General features: G+C 43.1%; 1 protein-coding gene across 1 annotated transcript in view; it reads left to right on the top strand.

Moving 5' to 3' along the window:
* Positions 1 to 543: 543 nt before the first annotated feature.
* The window catches only part of tmem214 (transmembrane protein 214), a 52,756-nt gene continuing 35,422 nt past the window's right edge, over positions 544 to 17,877 (top strand). The window contains exons 1-3 of the mRNA XM_067984376.1: positions 544 to 1,572; positions 12,913 to 13,118; positions 15,156 to 15,306. Coding sequence (XP_067840477.1) covers positions 1,449 to 1,572; positions 12,913 to 13,118; positions 15,156 to 15,306 — 481 coding nt within the window. The 5' untranslated portion in view covers positions 544 to 1,448. The remainder of the gene's footprint in view (positions 1,573 to 12,912; positions 13,119 to 15,155; positions 15,307 to 17,877) is intronic.

Raw genomic sequence — 17,877 nt, 5'->3', positions numbered from 1 at the left:
TAACAGCACTGTGGGAGAACCTTCACCACACGGACTGCAGCGGTTCAAGAAGGTGGCTCACCATCACCTTCTCAAGAGCAATTCGGGATGGGTAATAAATGCCGGCCTCGCCAGCGACGCCCACATCCCATGAATGAACAAAAAAAATAACTGCTCAGCTTTCTGCAGCAGCAATTAGGGCCATTGAATGGAACTGGAATGCAGAGCTGTCAAAGAGGGTAAGAAGTGACGCACGGACGCCAGGCCCATTTAAACATTTGGAGCTGCGTTTATTCTGAAAAGTGACATCAATGTATCGTATGTTTACATATTAAAATCAAATCGAGTGACTGTCAATCTTTATCAATGAGTGGTTTCACTTGATATGGAACGGATATTGCTCTGGGCCACATTCCAACACAATCATCCACCAGCCCCGGAAAACGCTGTACTTTGTGACGTAACAACGGGATCGAGGCGACGTGGCACGCCGCGTGCTGTGCTTGCGGCTTTGGGCCGCTCTCATTGGACAGAAGGTATTGTTTGAAAAGCGCTGGATTGAGAAATGCTTGAACCCGTTCCCAGAGCGCCGAGTGCCCCCTCACTGAGGTCGGCGTCTGCACCCAGTGCCCCCCTCACTGAGGTCGGCGTCTGCACCCAGTGCCCCCCTCACTGAGGTCGGCGTCTGCACCCAGTGCCCCCCTCACTGAGGTCGGCGTCTGCACCCAGTGCCCCCCTCACTGAGGTCGGCGTCTGCACCCAGTGCCCCCCTCACTGAGGTCGGCGTCTGCACCCAGTGCCCCCCTCACTGAGGTCGGCGTCTGCACCCAGTGCCCCCCTCACTGAGGTCGGCGTCTGCACCCAGTGCCCCCCTCACTGAGGTCGGCGTCTGCACCCAGTGCCCCCCTCACTGAGGTCGGCGTCTGCACCCAGTGCCCCCCTCACTGAGGTCGGCGTCTGCACCCAGTGCCCCCCTCACTGAGGTCGGCGTCTGCACCCAGTGCCCCCCTCACTGAGGTCGGCGTCTGCACCCAGTGCCCCCCTCACTGAGGTCGGCGTCTGCACCCAGTGCCCCCCTCACTGAGGTCGGCGTCTGCACCCAGTGCCCCCCTCACTGAGGTCGGCGTCTGCACCCAGTGCCCCCCTCACTGAGGTCGGCGTCTGCACCCAGTGCCCCCCTCACTGAGGTCGGCGTCTGCACCCAGTGCCCCCCTCACTGAGGTCGGCGTCTGCACCCAGTGCCCCCCTCACTGAGGTCGGCGTCTGCACCCCAGTGCCCCCCTCACTCCGACTCCTGCACCGAGGCTCGCGTCTGCACCCAGTGCCCCCAGCCCCGCCACCTGCACCGAGTCCCTCCTCCCCCCTGCATCGAGGTCGGCGTCTGCACCCAGTCTCCCCCGCCCCGCCTCCTGCACTGAGGTCGGCGTCTGCACCCAGTGCCCTCCCGCCTCCTGCACCCACACTTGGGAATGGCGTCGGCTGGAAAGTGGGAAATCGTCAATAAGAAAAACAAGAAAACCACCTCCACTAAAAATGAGAAGAAGTCGGCCCGGAAAGCTCTGTCCGAGAACATGCCTCGGATAGACCCAGTCCGTGAGTAAAATGCCTCTCTGATAGTGACTTTCCATCATGGACCGTTCGGGGGCGGGTGAGGCCTGTGCGCCTGTTTGATTTGCACTGCATTGAGCCGGGTGGTTATGGTGGCGTCCTCGGCCTTGCAACGCATGTTACCGGTTAACTGGCTGTTCAGAGATCCGCTTTTGAATATCTCATTGAAATCTTTTTATAAGTGTCACTCAAGTTAACATTTTGGTAATTTAAATCAATGTTATATCAGTTTCTTAAAACAGTGCAATAAATGCAACAATTAGACTAAAGTGTAATATTTCCTCTTCGTGTTGCTATAATCCCGTGTTTCAACTCGCGTTTGGTTTCTATTTATTAATAATAGCACGATAGCATTGGTGGTAATTAGATTTATTTCTTAGTTACAATATGTAACCCCGAATGGGGATGTTGAACATATGGAAAACTGCTGTTGCATTTTGGTGAGGTACAAAGTGTTAAAACGTTTTAAATTGTGACGTTGCTTAAAGTCGAACCCTTGTCCCCTTAAAATATTCAAGATGTAATCTTTATTAAGCATTTTAATATCTGGCATAGGTACAGATCTAGCATTAAATGTTCCGTTGCATTTGAATGTCGTTTTGCTGTAACAAAGTTTCCTTCTGGGTGAAGTGAGGAAAAAACGCTTCGAAGTGTTTGCGAACACTTTATCAAATACACAAAATGTTGATGTGAATTCAATTCTTAATATTTTGCTGAAAGCTTTTTTTTCAACGAGACTAAATTTAAAAAGGACAAACCAAAGAAAGGCTGCTAATTAAAACTAGTACGTGGGGAATTAAATTAATGTTGGTGATTCTAAAGAACTTTCTGAAACTTCGGTAGTTGTAAAAGACTTTTGAGAATTGCTGTTCAGATGTTCGTTTTCAATGGATAGAAATGTCGTTATAGTGGGATATTCTTCCTTTCAGTGAATTGATATTTTTGGTGAAATTTTCACTCTGGCCTATAATATTTCTTATCATTTCAAGGGTTGTGTGCAGAATTTGTACCTTGCAATCTATATCTTTCATGTCTCATCCCCTTTGTGCACTGGCCATTTAATTGGAGAGGGGATAAAGAAAACATGCAGACAGCTTTTGTTTTGCTTCTCCATGACCCTTTTGGGTTGTTGTGGTTTTCTGCATTTTCCTCACCAGTTTTCTGAACACATTGACTCCTTGCTGGTGGAGTATGGTTCACCAGGGATCCTCTGGTATTTTGTCCAGGTAACAGCTGTTCACGTGAACTTTGACAATGAATGTTGGCAGGATGCTTGACTGATGTTTGAGCTGATAACACTTGTGCATTTCCACCAGCGGTTGCTGGATAGTTGATCTGGAGTGGGAATCACTCTTCAGCGAGGAGTACTGTGATAAATTGCAGCGTCCCTACTTTGTCCAGATTGAAATCAGCTCATTCAGGACAGATGGGGGAATCAGACTTGAAACCTTGCTGGTCTGTGTGATGTAGCTATACAAATTGCTTAATTTATGTAAATTAGCTATTCATTGGACAAACAATTCACCTGAGCCATTCAAAAAAAAGTTAACATTACCATTTATGTGCATCAAAGTAAAATTGGCACTATAATTCGAGGCCGAAGCCATGAAGTGGGAGACGGCTTCCAGGCAGCCATCCCACGCCAGGTTAAGTCCACCCTAAAATCAAGACCATTCTGAGAGCCTGTTTGCGATGGTGGTGAAGTAACTATGGAACTATTGATATTCCTTTTTTACCTCCGTCTATCATTTTGTCTGCCATTCACTTTTCAGTAATTGAAACTAACAAACATTAAACTCTTCCTGCCTTTTGCACAAACTCCAAACACACTTTTCCCCACCTTCTTGTGCAAACGCCTACCTCCCAGAGCCTATACTAATAGCTGCCAGAGATTCTTTTTGGACCTGCAACTTTATATAGTCGAGCCTCTTTTGGCATCCTGTCAGTTACTTGGTTGGGAGTGTTAAGTGGTGAATTTCACTGTCAATACAACAATGATTTAAAACTGATCAAATGTGATGTGGCCCATAAGAGTATTGGTTCTAGTAGAACTCCTGCCTCTGTTGACTGCTCTGGTTGTAATGGTTTATATTCTTGGTCATCTTTGCTTTGTGTTCCAGTTGGGAGATTTTCATTTACTTGGTGTCTGCTTGTATCCTGCTTACAACTTTGAAAGATTCTGCATTAGCCTGTGTTTGAAGCACAAGGAACAGTTGTTTTTCTGCAGCCAGAATCAGATAATCCTCAGGCAGAATTTTGCAAAACATAAGGCACGAGTTGGTACATCCGTCTGCAAATCTGGCACTGTAGTAAATTTGTGATGATCCCATAACTTAAGAATGAATTGGAAAAACCTTTCTTCTGTCTTCCAGTAATTGACTCCAGCAAATTTAATGAAGTATAAACACATCTCACCTTTGCGTAAACTCCTTTGCTTAGAGCGCTGCTCGGGAGATGGTCTTCTGCCTCCATGGATTTTTCCACAAAGGATATAGATGGTGGGTGTGTTTGACTGGCGCAGAAGGTTCTTGCTGTGGGTGTGAGGCTACTTCTACTTTACCTGAAGCAGCTGATGGGATTTGTTAACTTTTTTCTTTGTGCTGCCTCCTCACCCTGTCTCTACAACTGTTAAACTTTTAAACAGAAGTACTTTGCAGACATAACAATTGCCCTGATTTAGACAGTGATGAGTGGATGCTGCACTATGCAGCACCATATTCAGTATGCAGCTTTGTCAGCATCTGTAAAGAGAAAGGATGGGGTCAGCATTTCAGGTGTCGCGTGTCTGTTAGTTCTGAGAAGTCTATACCTGAAACATTTAGATTTTCTTCTTTTCAGTTGCTGATGGACATACTATGTATTTCCAGCACTGACAGTTTCATTTCCCCCCAATTGGACGTCTTTTTTAACTGCTGTGTTTTCCACCCCTACCCCTGCTTTTTTTTTTTGGCCAGCGTTTCCCCTCCCGCAAAGGCACGGAACACTTTTTTTCTCTCAGGATGAAGGCAATGCTGGCAAGGCAGCATTTACTGCCCATCCCAAGTTGCTCTGAGGAGGTGGGACACTGCTAGCTTTGAGAACTGCTGCAATCCTTTTGGTGATTGCGCTTCCACAGTGTTGTTAGGCTGAAAATTCCAGGATTTTGACCCAGCAATAATGAAGGCACGCCACAATATGTTCAAATCTAGATAATGTGTGACTTGGAGGGGAATTTTAAAGTGATCTTGCTCCTGTAATGTTGCTTGTCCTTGGTGGAAGAGGTTGGGTGGGGAGGTGCTTTTGAAGTAAACTTGTTGAGCTGCTGGACTGCCTCCTCTGTAGGTAGTACATACTGCAGCCACAGTGTATTGGTGGGTCTGGATAATGAGTATAGTGCGAGATGGACGGTTTCACAGGTGCTTGTTGTCTTGCCCAAGTGATCGTTATTCATGTGAGTGTTGGCAGATTATTTGTCTGTGGGGGACATAACTACAAGCCTGATACTGTCCTCACCAGTGCCCACATGAATGTACTATCATATAAGCAAACTTCTTCTTGAAAGGTCATTTGCCAATTGTGGCAAATAATTCTAAGTGTACCTAACCGTTCAGTGCAATGTGCCTGTACCTCCAAGGCTTTTTGTTTTTTCTTTCCCACTCCTCAAAGAAAATTGAGCAAATCTTCAGAATACCTCTTTTAACCTTGCACCCTACATTATACGAGACCAGTTGGCTCCTTTGGCACGGCACTGTCCCAGCAGTTCACAAAATGCAAGACTGCGCTCTGCGTTATATTGTTTCTATCCACACTCTCTAATTTCTTCCTTAATCAGTTATTGAAGCTGATTTTTCCTCCCTGCCCCTAAGAGGAAGTTGTAATTTATTCAGCACTAACTGTTGTTTAGAATTAGAATCTGTAATTCTTGGGTTGGGGAAAAAGAACACTTCACTGTAATCTCAAGCCTTGCTTGAGGCCTGTTAGTTTTATCCCTAGTCTAGTTTGCACTCAGATTCTGGTTTAGCTGCTTTTACACTATCTTATAACTGTCTGTGCTCTTTTTGGGAAAGTAAATTCCATTCAGCATTTTTTTATTTCTTGTTGCCCATCCATGCTCTTTTTTAGTCATGCTAGGCTAGGGTCGCCAACTCTGGTGGGAGGTATTCCAAGAGGCTTGATCACATGATGTCTGACCACATGATGCATGATAGCTGTTTGCAAATGTTATTGCATTTAACATATGAAGGTTAGGGCCCCTGTAGTTGAGTATCTTTGCTTGCGGTTGTGCGAGAAGTTATGAGACCCAGGAGGCCACCTGCAAACAGATGAAAGTGCACAAGAGCAAGCCATGGGTGCGAACAGCAAGTGTGGTGAAGTGCATCTCCACATCTAGTCTGCTTATAATGTGGAGATGCCGGTGATGGACTGGGGTTGACAATTGTAAACAATTTTACAACACCAAGTTATAGTCCAGCAATTTTATTTTAAATTCACAAGCTTTCGGAGGCTTCCTCCTTCGTCAGGTGAACGATGTGAAAATGAAATCCTCGAAATGAAATCGCATTTATAATTCACAGAACAATGCTTGGTGATTACAGACAGTTTTTTCAACTGCCCGTTGCCAAGGCAATCAGTGTGCAGACAGACAGGTGTTACCTGCCAGGTCTCAGAATATACAAATCACCAAAAAAAACAACAAACAAAAAAAACAGAGATAGAGAGGTAGAAACATAGAAAAGACAGCAACTGACCCGTTATATTAAAAACAGATAACATTTGTTCGCTGGTGGGGTAACGTGTAGCGTGACATGAACCCAAGATCCCGGTTGAGGCCGTCCTCATGGGTGCGGAACTTGGCTATCAATTTCTGCTCGACGATTTTGCGTTGTCGTGTGTCTCGAAGGCCGCCTTGGAGTACGCTTACCCGAAGGTCGGTGGATGAATGTCCATGACTGCTGAAGTGTTCCCCGACTGGGAGGGAACCCTCCTGTTTGGCGATTGTTGCGCGGTGTCCGTTCATCCGTTGTCGCAGCGTCTGCATGGTCTCGCCAATGTACCATGCTCTGGGGCATCCTTTCCTGCAACGTCTGAGGTAGACAACGTTGGCCGAGTCACAGGAGTATGAACCATGCACCTGGTGGGTGGTGTCCTCTCGTGTGATGGTGGTATCTGTGTCGATGATCTGGCATGTCTTGCAGAGGTTACCGTGGCAGGGTTGTGTGGTGTCGTGGACGCTGTTCTCCTGAAAGCTAGGTAATTTGCTGCGAACGATGGCCTGTTTGAGGTTGGGTGGCTGTTTAAAGGCGAGTAGTGGAGGTGTGGGGATGGCCATAGCGAGGTGTTTGCCCTCATTGATGACATGTTGAAGGCTGCGGAGAACATGGCGTAGTTTCTCCGCTCTGGGGAAGTACTGGACGACAAAGGGTACTCTGTTGGTTGCGTCCCGTGTTAGTCTCCTGAGGAGGTCTATGCGATTTTTTGCTGTGGCCCGTCGGAACTGTCGATCGATGAGTCGAGCGTCATATCCCGTTCTTACTAGGGCGTCTTTCAGCGTCTGTAGGTGTCCATCGCGTTCCTCCTCGTCTGACCAGACCCTGTGTATTCGGAGGGCCTGTCCATAGGGGATGGCCTCTTTGACGTGGTTAGGGTGGAAGCTGGAAAAGTGGAGCATCGTGAGGTTGTCCGTGGGCTTGCGGTAGAGTGAGGTGCTGAGGTGCCCGTCTTTGATGGAGATTCGTGTGTCCAAGAAAGAAACTGATTCTGAGGAGTAGTCCATGGTGAGCTTGATGGTGGCTTATAAAGTCTGCTTATAATGCAGAGACTCAAATGCTGAGCGTGCAGTTGAGAAGTGCCAGAGGAACAGAAGTATGAGAATTTGTTAATAGGATTCTATGAAAGATGTGAGATGAGTTCTGACTGGAACCTGGAGAAGGTGACTTTGATAACAATTTCTTTGAAATAATAGTGAGAATTGTAATCTCGGAATGAAGATCATGCTTTTCATCAGTTTACGACCATGGACAAACATGAGACCTGCTCCTGTAAATTTACTTTACAGTCTTAATCCAAGGTCAGTTTAGCAGACTCTTATTTTCATTGGTCTACGATGCCCTCAGGTTGTTCATATTAAATGCAGGTTGGGATTGCTAAAACATAAGACCATTTCAAATGTATAATAAACTTCAAAGCGTAGGTTTTAGGACTTGTCCAGTTTCACAACACAACTGAAAATACTGTTGTAGTTTTAACTGGAGAAAGTGAATGCTATTTTAATTACTGAAGTAAAAGGGGCAACAGTTTGATTTTTATCTAACTAAATGCCTCTCAGCTGAGATGACCGAGGGATTTGGCATTTTATATAGCATCTTCAGGGACATCACATGGTGCTTTATAACCAATGGATTACTTTTGAGGTGCATAATAAATAGGAGTAGGCCACTTGGCCCCTCGAGCCTGCTCCAACATTCATAAGATCATGGCTGATCTTCTACCTCAATTCCACTATCCCTGTGATTCCCTTAGTGACCAGAAATCTATCTCCATTTTGAATATATTCAACGACTGAGCATCCACAGCCCTCTGGTCGAGAATTCCAAAGATTCACAATGCTTTGAGTGAAAAATTTTTTCCTCATCTCTGGTCTAAATGGCTGACCTCTCATCTTGAGGCTATGACCCCTAGTTCTAGATTCTTCAGCCAGGGGACCAGCCTCTCAGCATCTACCCTGTCAAGCCCTCTAAGAATTTTTTGTTTAAATGAGATCACCTCTCATCCTTCTTAACTCCAGAGAGTATAGGCCCATTCTACTCAATCTCTTCTCAGGACAACCCTCTCATCCCATGAATCAATGCAGTGAACCTTTGTTGCACCCCCCCCCCCCCCCCTCCCCAAGGGAAGTATATCCTTCCTTAGATAAGGAGATCAAAACTGTACACAGTACTCCAGGTGTGGCCTTACATTGCAGCAAGACCTCCTTACTCTTATACTACAACCCCCTTGCAATAAAGGCCAACATACCATTTGCCTTCCTAATTGCCTGCTGTACCTGCATGCTAACTTTCTGTGATTTGTGTGCAAAGATGCCCAAATCCTTCTGATACCAACCTTCCTTAGCCTTTCTTTTTAAAAAAAAATATTCTGTTTTTCTATTCTTCCTACCAAAGTGAATGACCTCACATTTCCCCACATTATACTCCATCTGCCATCTTCTTGCCCACTCACTTAATCTGTCTATATTCCTCTGCAGTCTCTTTGCATCCTCTTCACCGGTTACTTTCTCACCCAGCTTTGTATCATCAGCAGACTTGGATACATTATACTCTGTCCCCTCATCTTAGTAATTGATACATACTTTAAACAGCTGAGGCCCAAGCATTGATCTTTGCAGCACCCCACTAGTTACAACCTGCCAACCTGAAAATGACCTGTTTGTTCCTATTGTGTTCTGTCCATTAACCAATCCTCAATCTGTGCTAATATATTACCCCCAATCCCATGAGCCCTAATCTTGTGTAACAACCTTTTTATGTGACACCTTATCGAATGCCTTTTGAAAATCCAAATATACTACATTCACTGGTTTCCCCCCTTTTCTACCCTGCTGGTTACATCCTCAAAAAACTCTAATAGATTTGTCAAACATGATTTCTCTTTCATTAGATCATATTGACTCTGCCTAATCATATGATTTTCTAACTGCCCTCTTACTATGTCCTTAATAATAGATTCTAGCATTTTCCCTACTACTGTGTCAGGCTAATTGGCCTATTGTTCCCTGTTTTCTCTCCCTCCTTTCTTGACTAGCAGGGTTACATTTTGCTACCTTCCAATCCATGGGGACCGTTCTGGAAAATCAAAACCAATGCAGCCATCTCTTTTAAAACCCTAGGATGTAAACAATCAAGTCCGGGGGATTTGTTGACTTTTAGTCCTGTTCATTTCTCCAGTACTTTTTCTTTACTAATGTTAAACTTAATTACTTTAAGTTCCTCTCTCATTAGACCTTTGGTTCCCCACTATTTCTGGTATTTTTTGTCTTCTACTGTGAAGATAAGTACAAAATATTTGTTTAACCTCTCTGCCGTTTCCTTGTTCCCCATTGTAATTTCTGATGTCTCTCCCTCTCAGGGACCCACTTTTATTTTTGTTAATCTCTTATTACATACTTGTCGAAGCTCTTACAATCATCTTATATTTCTTGCTACTTTACTTTCATATTCAGTTTTCTCTATCAATTTCTTGGTCATCCTTTGCTGATTTCTAACTCTTCCAATCCTCAAATTTACTACTTTTTTTGGCAACATTGTAAACATCTTGTTTTCATCTAATACTATCCTTAATTTCTCATCAGCCATGATTAGATCACTTTTCCCATGGCGTTTTTATTTCTTAAGGGAATGTATATTTATTGAGAATTATGAATTTTTTGTTTAAATTGTTTGCCAATCATTCTTTTTAATCTAATTTCCCATCTGTTCGCCAACTCACCCCTCATACCTACGTAATTGGCTTTGTTTAAATTTTAAGACCCTACTTTTGGCCTGAAGTATGTCACTCAAACTCAATGTGAAATTCTACATACACAAATGAGGAATTTGCACATAACAAACATCAAATGTATAACCAGATAATTGCTATGGGTTGAGGGAGGAATGTTGAGTCACTACACCTGGAGACCACTGTTCTTCCATTAAAGCTAGGATATTTTACATCCACCTCAGCAGACGGATTACTTGGCTTCTAGAAATGTAATGAAACCAATTCTAAAGCATTTCTGGGTTTTGCTCCTTTCAATCTGTTTAAATTTATGCTACTGTTATGGGGTGGGTGAACATCTTGCTCGTAGACCTCTGCCAATACCCACTTTCACCAATAGAAGACATGAAATACCAACACTGGGTGGAGAAAATGGAGCTGAAATTCCCGGAGGCCTGCATTGCTGCCAGAAGTGTGGTGGGATGGGACTTCCAACTGCCAGTCTGCCCAAACCCTTTATGTAGATGATCACAATGCTCCCTGGGCATCTGCCCTGTGGAGAGGAGGGGAGGGGATGGGGAAGGAGAGGCGAGAGCATTGTCAGAATGGCACCGTGCCACTTTGTGAGGGAGTGAGGAGCAGGCCATGCTGGCTGAAGATGGCAATTTTAAAAAAAAAATGATTTCACTGCTTTTCTGATCCATAACCATTTTAGGAAACTGGCTTTTGTGGAGACCATGTGGCTGATGCAAGTACTTCATCATACAGGTGTCGTGTATGGCGTGCAAGTGAGGAAGAACTGGTGGGATTATTGGCAGTACTGTTGAGTGGGCGCAAGAAGTGCATGGTGCCCCTTTCTTATCCCCCCTCGGAATTTCTTTGGGAGGGTGGGAAAGGGGGATGGCCACCCCAAATTCTACCCCACGCTTCCAGACCCCCCCCCCCCCCCCCCCAAAAAAAAAAAATAACCTGGACTGTCCCAGATGTGTTGTCCCAAGCGCAGGGATTTTGTGCTGTTCTCTTACAAAACCATAACACTCATTCTGCTAGTTACCAAGCATTCACAAAGGAGGCATGTTTGAGCCTTTCTCTGCACTTCCCCCTGCAATCTTTCAGGACAAATGTAAAAGACAATTCCTTTTTAGGACTATAATTCAAGGACTATTTGTCTTAATATGACCTTGTCCACTTAAAAAAATGTAAGCACTAGAAAGTTCCCTATCGTGCCATTGTTATTTTTAGTGTGGTTGGGCTGAATGTTGGTTTGTTTTTGTCTCCTTGCAGCAGGGGCCCTTTTTTCTGGGAACTATGTGCCATGTGTGTCGGCTTGTTACTGTTCCTGCTTCTGTACTTGACCTGGAGGTAGATGTATCTGACCAGAGTAAACACTTAGGACCTTGCATTTGAGAGGAAGAAAAAATAATCCACTTGGCGATGTGGATGAAATATTTCTTGTGGAATTACCACCCTGATGACCTTTGGTTAGCTTGGGTTTTTAAGAAGTCGAAACCCCCCAACCAATAAACAAATTAACAGCAGCACTGTGCAACCCTTCTCGCCTAATTTGTGCCTACTCTATTTATCCTAAGGACTTATTAATTAATGAAAATACCTGTCAAGAGGGATAAATCAAACAATGGTTGGATTTAGTGGGTGGTGGGGCAAATGCAGAGCAAGTACACCTAAGTGAAAATGAGAAATTCACGTTGAATTAAGTCATGTTTTTGCGCAAGATAAAACAAAGTCCTTTTCTATGTTTATTGAAGATTTACTGTTTCCTGTTCACATTCACCAGCAACCTCACCTCGGTGTAGGATGCTATATCATTGATTTTTTTTTTCCCCCCCTCTTCCTCCTTTCCCCTGCCCCCCAACAGGTGGAGTTTACTTTACTGGATTAAGCTGTGATCTGAGGCTACAGACCTGAAACAATGTCTAGAAAAAGCATTATGATTTTTCTAGCCACTGTTAGCAGCTTAATCCTGTTTGCCTCGGCATTTTCAGGATGATGCCTCTGGACCTCTAGGATTGGGCTGCTGTATTTGGGGTGTCTGCTCCACTTTAGGGACTGCAGCACCAGGAATAGTTTAAAAAAAAAAAAAATTTTTGGTAATCATGCAGAAACTTTGATATTGGAAACCTCTGTCTGGAGTATCCAGGAAATGCAGGTTACTTTTCAGTAAATGATTCTCTGGGTCTTCCAAGTTCTTTGTTTTTTTTCGGCTCTCAATAATATTTAGTCCTCCAGCAAAGACTGCGGTTCCCCTGGAGATCATTTATGATTCCTGCCAAGTTTTCTTTGGTCTTATCCAATAATATAGGTTCTTGTATCTTCTCACTCAAATGTAACTGTTGAAACTCAATGGTGAAGTGGAGAAAGAGCATTCAGCACTTTTTATTATCTTTTCTCTTTTTCCCCCCCCCCCACCCAATCAAGAGCAAGCAAGCCAATATTTGAGTGCAGATTGTGAAAGGAAAATATATATATTTTTTCTCCTGCTTCCCAACTCCAGAATATCTAACACATTGATATGGATACTACAAATGAATTAGTAGAGATTAGGTAACTTAGCACGTGCCATGTGGAATTTTGCCATATGGAGATTTTGGTGTGTTTTTTCAAATGAGTTATGGTGAGAAATTGACTTGATCAACCAAGGTGTCTGCTTCCCTGAGTTGTGACCGTGTAGAATATCTTAATATGCTGCCTTTATTAACTAATTAAATTCCAATTGTGTTCAGTTTCATGCAGATGTCCAATTTTATTGGACAAAAAAGTTCAAAACAATTATCAGCAATGTTCTGTTGATGTTGAAATGTGGATTTCAGGTGTGTCTGATGAACAATCACCAATTTTTTTTTGTTCCTTTCTTAGCTCCTTTGAAACCTTCTGAAACCATTTTTGAACTAGGGTTTGAAAAAATGGGAAGGAAGCAAAACAAAGAGCAAGTTCCTCCAGCATCAGCTACTGAGCAACAGCAACAGAAACCAGCCTTGGGAGGAAAAACGATCAAGAAATCCAGCGGTGATGCAGGGTTGAAACACAAGATGTTTCCTTCTTTAGAAGCTGCTGTTAAAGCTGTACGTGCACAAGAAATATTTCATTTTTTTTCTTTACATTTTTTCTGTTTCTTCAGGCCTTTCACTATCTTGGATTTCAGTTGCTGTACTAAACTGAAATAAAACAGAAAATGCTGGAAATACTCCAGCTCAGGCAGCATCTGTGGAGAGAGAGTTGATGTTTCAGGTCGATGACCTTTCGTCAGAACTGGAAGAAGCAAAGATTTAACAGTTTTTAAGCAAGTACGGAGCCGGGGGAAGGAGGGGAGGAAAGAACAAAAGGGAAGGCCTGTGATAAGGTGGAGGGCAGGAGTGATTAAATGACAAAAGGGATGATTGTGTAAGGCAAAGAAACAAAAGATGGGTCTAGAGGAGATGTAAATGGGAGCAGTAGTTATGATCTGAAGTTATTGAAATCAGTGAGTCCAGAAGGTTGTAAAGTGCCTAATCGAAAGAAGAGGTGCTATTCCTTGAGCTTTGTTGGAACAGTGTAGGAGGCTGAGGACAGAAGTCAGAGTGGGATGGAGAATTAAATGGCAAGCGACCGGAAGGTCAGGGTCACATTGCAGACTGAAAGGAGGTGTTCAGCAAAGCGATCACCCGATCTGCGTTTGGTCTCCCCAAGGTAGAGTAGACTGCATTGAGCAGTGAATACAGTATAGTAATTTGAAAAGTGCAGGTGAACCACTATTTCACCTGGAAGGAATGTTTGGGGCCCTGAATGGGGGAAGGAAGGTGAAAGGGCAGGTGTTGCATCTCCTGCGCTTGCACGGGCAGGGGAGCGGGTGTTGGGGGCGATGGAAGAGTGGACCAGGGTGTCGCGCGGGAATGGTGCCTTTGGAATGTTGGGAGGGTGAGATGTGTTTGGAGGTGGCAGATGATCCATTGAACGTGGAGGCTGGTGGGTTGGAAGGTGAGGACAAGAGGGACACTATTGAGGTTCTGGGAGGGAAAGGGGTGAGGGCAGAAGTGTGGGAAATGGGATGGACATGGTTGAGGGCCCTGTCAACTACAGTGGAGGGGAATCCTTGGTTGAGGAAAAAGGAAGACACATCGGAAGCACTAGTGTGGAAGGTGGCATCAGCAGAACAGATGAGTTGGAGAAACTGGGAGAAAGGAATAGTCTTTACAGGAAGCAGGGTGGGAGGAAGTGTAATCAAGGTAGCTATGGGAGTTGGTGGGCTTATAGGTATTTGTTGATAGCCTACCCCCAGAGATAGTGATAGAGAATTCGAGGAAAGGAAGTGTCAGAGATGGACCATGTGAAGGGTGGAAATTGGAAGCAAAGTTGATCAAATTTTCCAGTTAGGGGCGAGAGCAGGAAACAGCCCCGACACAGTTATCAATGTACTGGTGAAGGAGAGGACTTCGTAGGACTGGAACAATGTTCCACCTAGCCCACAAAAAAGGCAGGCATAGCTAGGACCCATACGTTCCTACAGCGACACCTTTTTTATTTGGATGAAGTGAGTGGAGTCAAAGGAGAAGTTCTTCAATGTAAGAACAAGTTCAGCCAGGCGGAGGAGGGTGGTGGTGGATGAGGACCACCTGCTGTATTAAACTGGTTTTGGTCAGAAACCTCTTGCAATTTCAACTGACAAAATTGGAGTTTAAGGAAATCTACTTGTTACTGATTATTAAATTTCACTTCACTCTTTCCACCCCTTAATTTATTAAATGCAGCTTCTGTGAAATTAAATGTAAATAATGGATTTTTGATTCTACTGCTCTATAAGCTATCTGATGAGCTATCCAATATTGGGAGCTAGTCTGTGGGGAGAAATGAGGGTGCCTGACCAATCTCTGAACCATGTTATTATGCCAATGTGTTGTGCAAGTGAGCTGTTCTTGTCATAATTTTGGAATCGGATTAATTAAACAAAGTGATTTTATGATGCCGCGCTTGAAATTAAAGGGAGCTTGAGTCCCAATACCTACCTCAGATAGTGGCCCCATTTGAAGAGCTTAACTTAATGCCATAAAATTGTTCAGTGTTGCCTAGTCATATAAGTTGAAGTTGCTGCTATACAATCTAAAATGTAGTTATTTTCTCTGCAGCTTGATTTGAAAGAACTCCACGAACAGCTGGATAAAAGCCAGAACTTGTTTCCTGGAAATCCATCTGTTTGGGTGAAGGATTTGGCTGGATACCTGAATTATAAACTACAAGCACCAGAGACGGATCCTACCCTCAGTCAATATTCTTTTGGTCAGTTGGATTTTAACCTTGATATATTGACTTAGTATTTTCTATTCACCTGTGAATTTACTAATCACTAATGCACTATTGTGCATCTGATACTTCGACATCTGGCACCTGCAAGAAAAAATACTATTCAAGTCAAAACTATCAGATCTAGAGTTTTACATTTTAAGGCTTATAGATATTAAAATCTATAAGTAGCTGAGCTTGGACCAATATCTTTTGACTTGGCTGTGGAAAAGGCATTGTAAACCAACCATACTAAGCAAATATGTGGCTTATTCATCAGTGTAGGATTACTTGTAATTTGTCAACTCTAGGATTCCCCACTACAGTTGACCAGTTATTGAGCAAGAATGGGCATGCTCGCTGACAAACGTGGCATTTACTAATGGACAGCTTCAAATGGATCAGGGTTTATCTTTTATGAAAGCAAGACACTCCCCAAGTATATTCCATTGTTCCAACAATTGTCACAATTTATTAAACTGACTTAATTGATCTGTAGTTGCCAAAAAAAATTAACATGATTTGCTGACATAGACTGTATTAAAGATTTGTACACTCCCTGCTCTCCATGCCATCTTTATGGTATCTTCATTTTTGACTGACTTGTTAATTATTTGCTATTTTAAGGTCAACCTGCCCGATGAAACAAACAATTTTACTACCAAAACATGTTCAGTGTTACAGGATAATGGTTTATGATTGCTTGAAAGTTCATCTTTATTTCAGTTAATATTTCTCTCTTCCCCTTTTTCATCTTATGCCATGCACCTTTTCCCACCTGACCAAGACAGTTTTTTGTCCACTCTCTTGTCCTTTGTGGGTTTCAGGAGTTCCCAGAACGACGTGTGTGACTAGCAGAGTGTTGACATTTTTAAATAATTGATATTTACTCTTTCCCTATTTCCCCTGACCTCTGTTCAGTCTGTCTCTTGCTGCATGGCTAAAACAGGAACTTGAAAGTACCAGTGTACTGATTTAGGCATATTGATCTTCATTGAGAACTGGTTATCTTTAAATTCATCCATTTGAGCTTCACTCATTTGAAACTATGTGGGAGCATGTTGGTACCTCCTGTGCTCTAACAACATATGGTGGAGAAGAGAGGTTAATGATTTTTCTTAATAAAATGAGAAGTGAGCGTTCTATTCTGTATTCATGCACAAATATTCTCTTGCCTGCTAGAGGTAGTTTCATAAGTTGGCATGGTAGAAAATGGCTCCAGCTCTCCCATAGCTAGTAGAAAGTATGTTGTAGACATATTCGGATGCTAATTTGCAGGATTCCTGAGGAAGCTATTTGTTGATGCTGGTGACAGTTTTGCTGAACAACACTTAAAACTACCACTTTCCCATTTGGCTCCTGCATCTGTACAATGGGTTCTCTTTTTCAACCCCCCCCCCCCCCCCATTTTCCTTCATTCTGGATTCATAACTGCCACAGTGTACTGAAAGTTTTGATGTTTCAGCACAGCGAGTGGTAAGCTATGCCTTTTGATGAGCTGTGACCCTGGAAGTGTGAGCAATATTTTACTCGTCATTTGTTGTAAAAGAAATTAATCTTTACATGGTTTATAGTAACTCCTTCAAGGAAAACCTGAAGCTGACAATTTTGGGATCCCTGTATATAGAAGAAAATTATAATTTACTATTACCTCTATCACTTAACAGTATCAATAGGCATTTGGTGTAAACTGGAGGCACAATGGTGTAGCATGTTGCAGTGAATATCCCATGGCTGTACAAAATTTTAGTCGTGAATCAGGAGTTGAAGTCCTGACATAAAGGAGAGTTCTATGAAGATGTATTATTAGTTGTATCAATGTGATTTATATCAATTAGTGTTAATTGTATTCAGGTGATGGTCATCAATTGGGGACACTCTCTTGTATTCATTTATGAGAGGGTAATGTTAATCTGTGAATAAAGGCTTGGAAGCAACTGAAGACCAGACTCTAGTATTCTATCCTTTGCCACTTGGCTATCCAATTTATTACATACTGTGTATTAGTTCTAATAAAGCCAACATTAACACTAATAAATTCATTCTTTGCTCAGATGTGTACAGTCTAGTTTTAATTCAATGTAAAGGCATACTTCCTAGTAGATTTTAGTTGGGGGGGAGGGGGAATTCTCCATTTTTTGACCTCTTGAAGATGTTGACCTGCTGTTGAGATGTGGTTTCATGGATGCTGGAAGCTCTCCAGTAGTTGTTCTTTGTATGTAAATAAGTGTGTGTCACAAGGCTATTTAATCTGTAACATTATGATGATCAACAAAATAATAGGCTTAAATGAGACAGAATTAATTAGTAATCTCTTGGTAAGGGATCCTCTGGGGAAGAGTGATCATATGATAGAATTTCACATTGAGTTCAAACGTGACTTAAGTCCGAACTAGAATCTTAAAGCCAATGACATAGTATGAGGGGCGAGTTGGCTAAAGTAGATTGGGAAATTACACTCAAAGATATGGTAGATAAGCAATGGTGAACATTTAAAGAAATGTTTCATAATTCTCAACAAATATACATTCCATTGAGAAATGAAGCCATGGGGGGAAAGTGATCTAT

The sequence above is a fragment of the Heptranchias perlo genome, chromosome 5 (genome assembly GCF_035084215.1).
Source record: "Heptranchias perlo isolate sHepPer1 chromosome 5, sHepPer1.hap1, whole genome shotgun sequence".
Classification (NCBI taxonomy): domain Eukaryota; kingdom Metazoa; phylum Chordata; class Chondrichthyes; order Hexanchiformes; family Hexanchidae; genus Heptranchias; species Heptranchias perlo.
The sequence above is the reverse complement of the archived record's forward strand: the minus strand, read 5'-3'. Positions and strand labels throughout refer to the sequence as shown.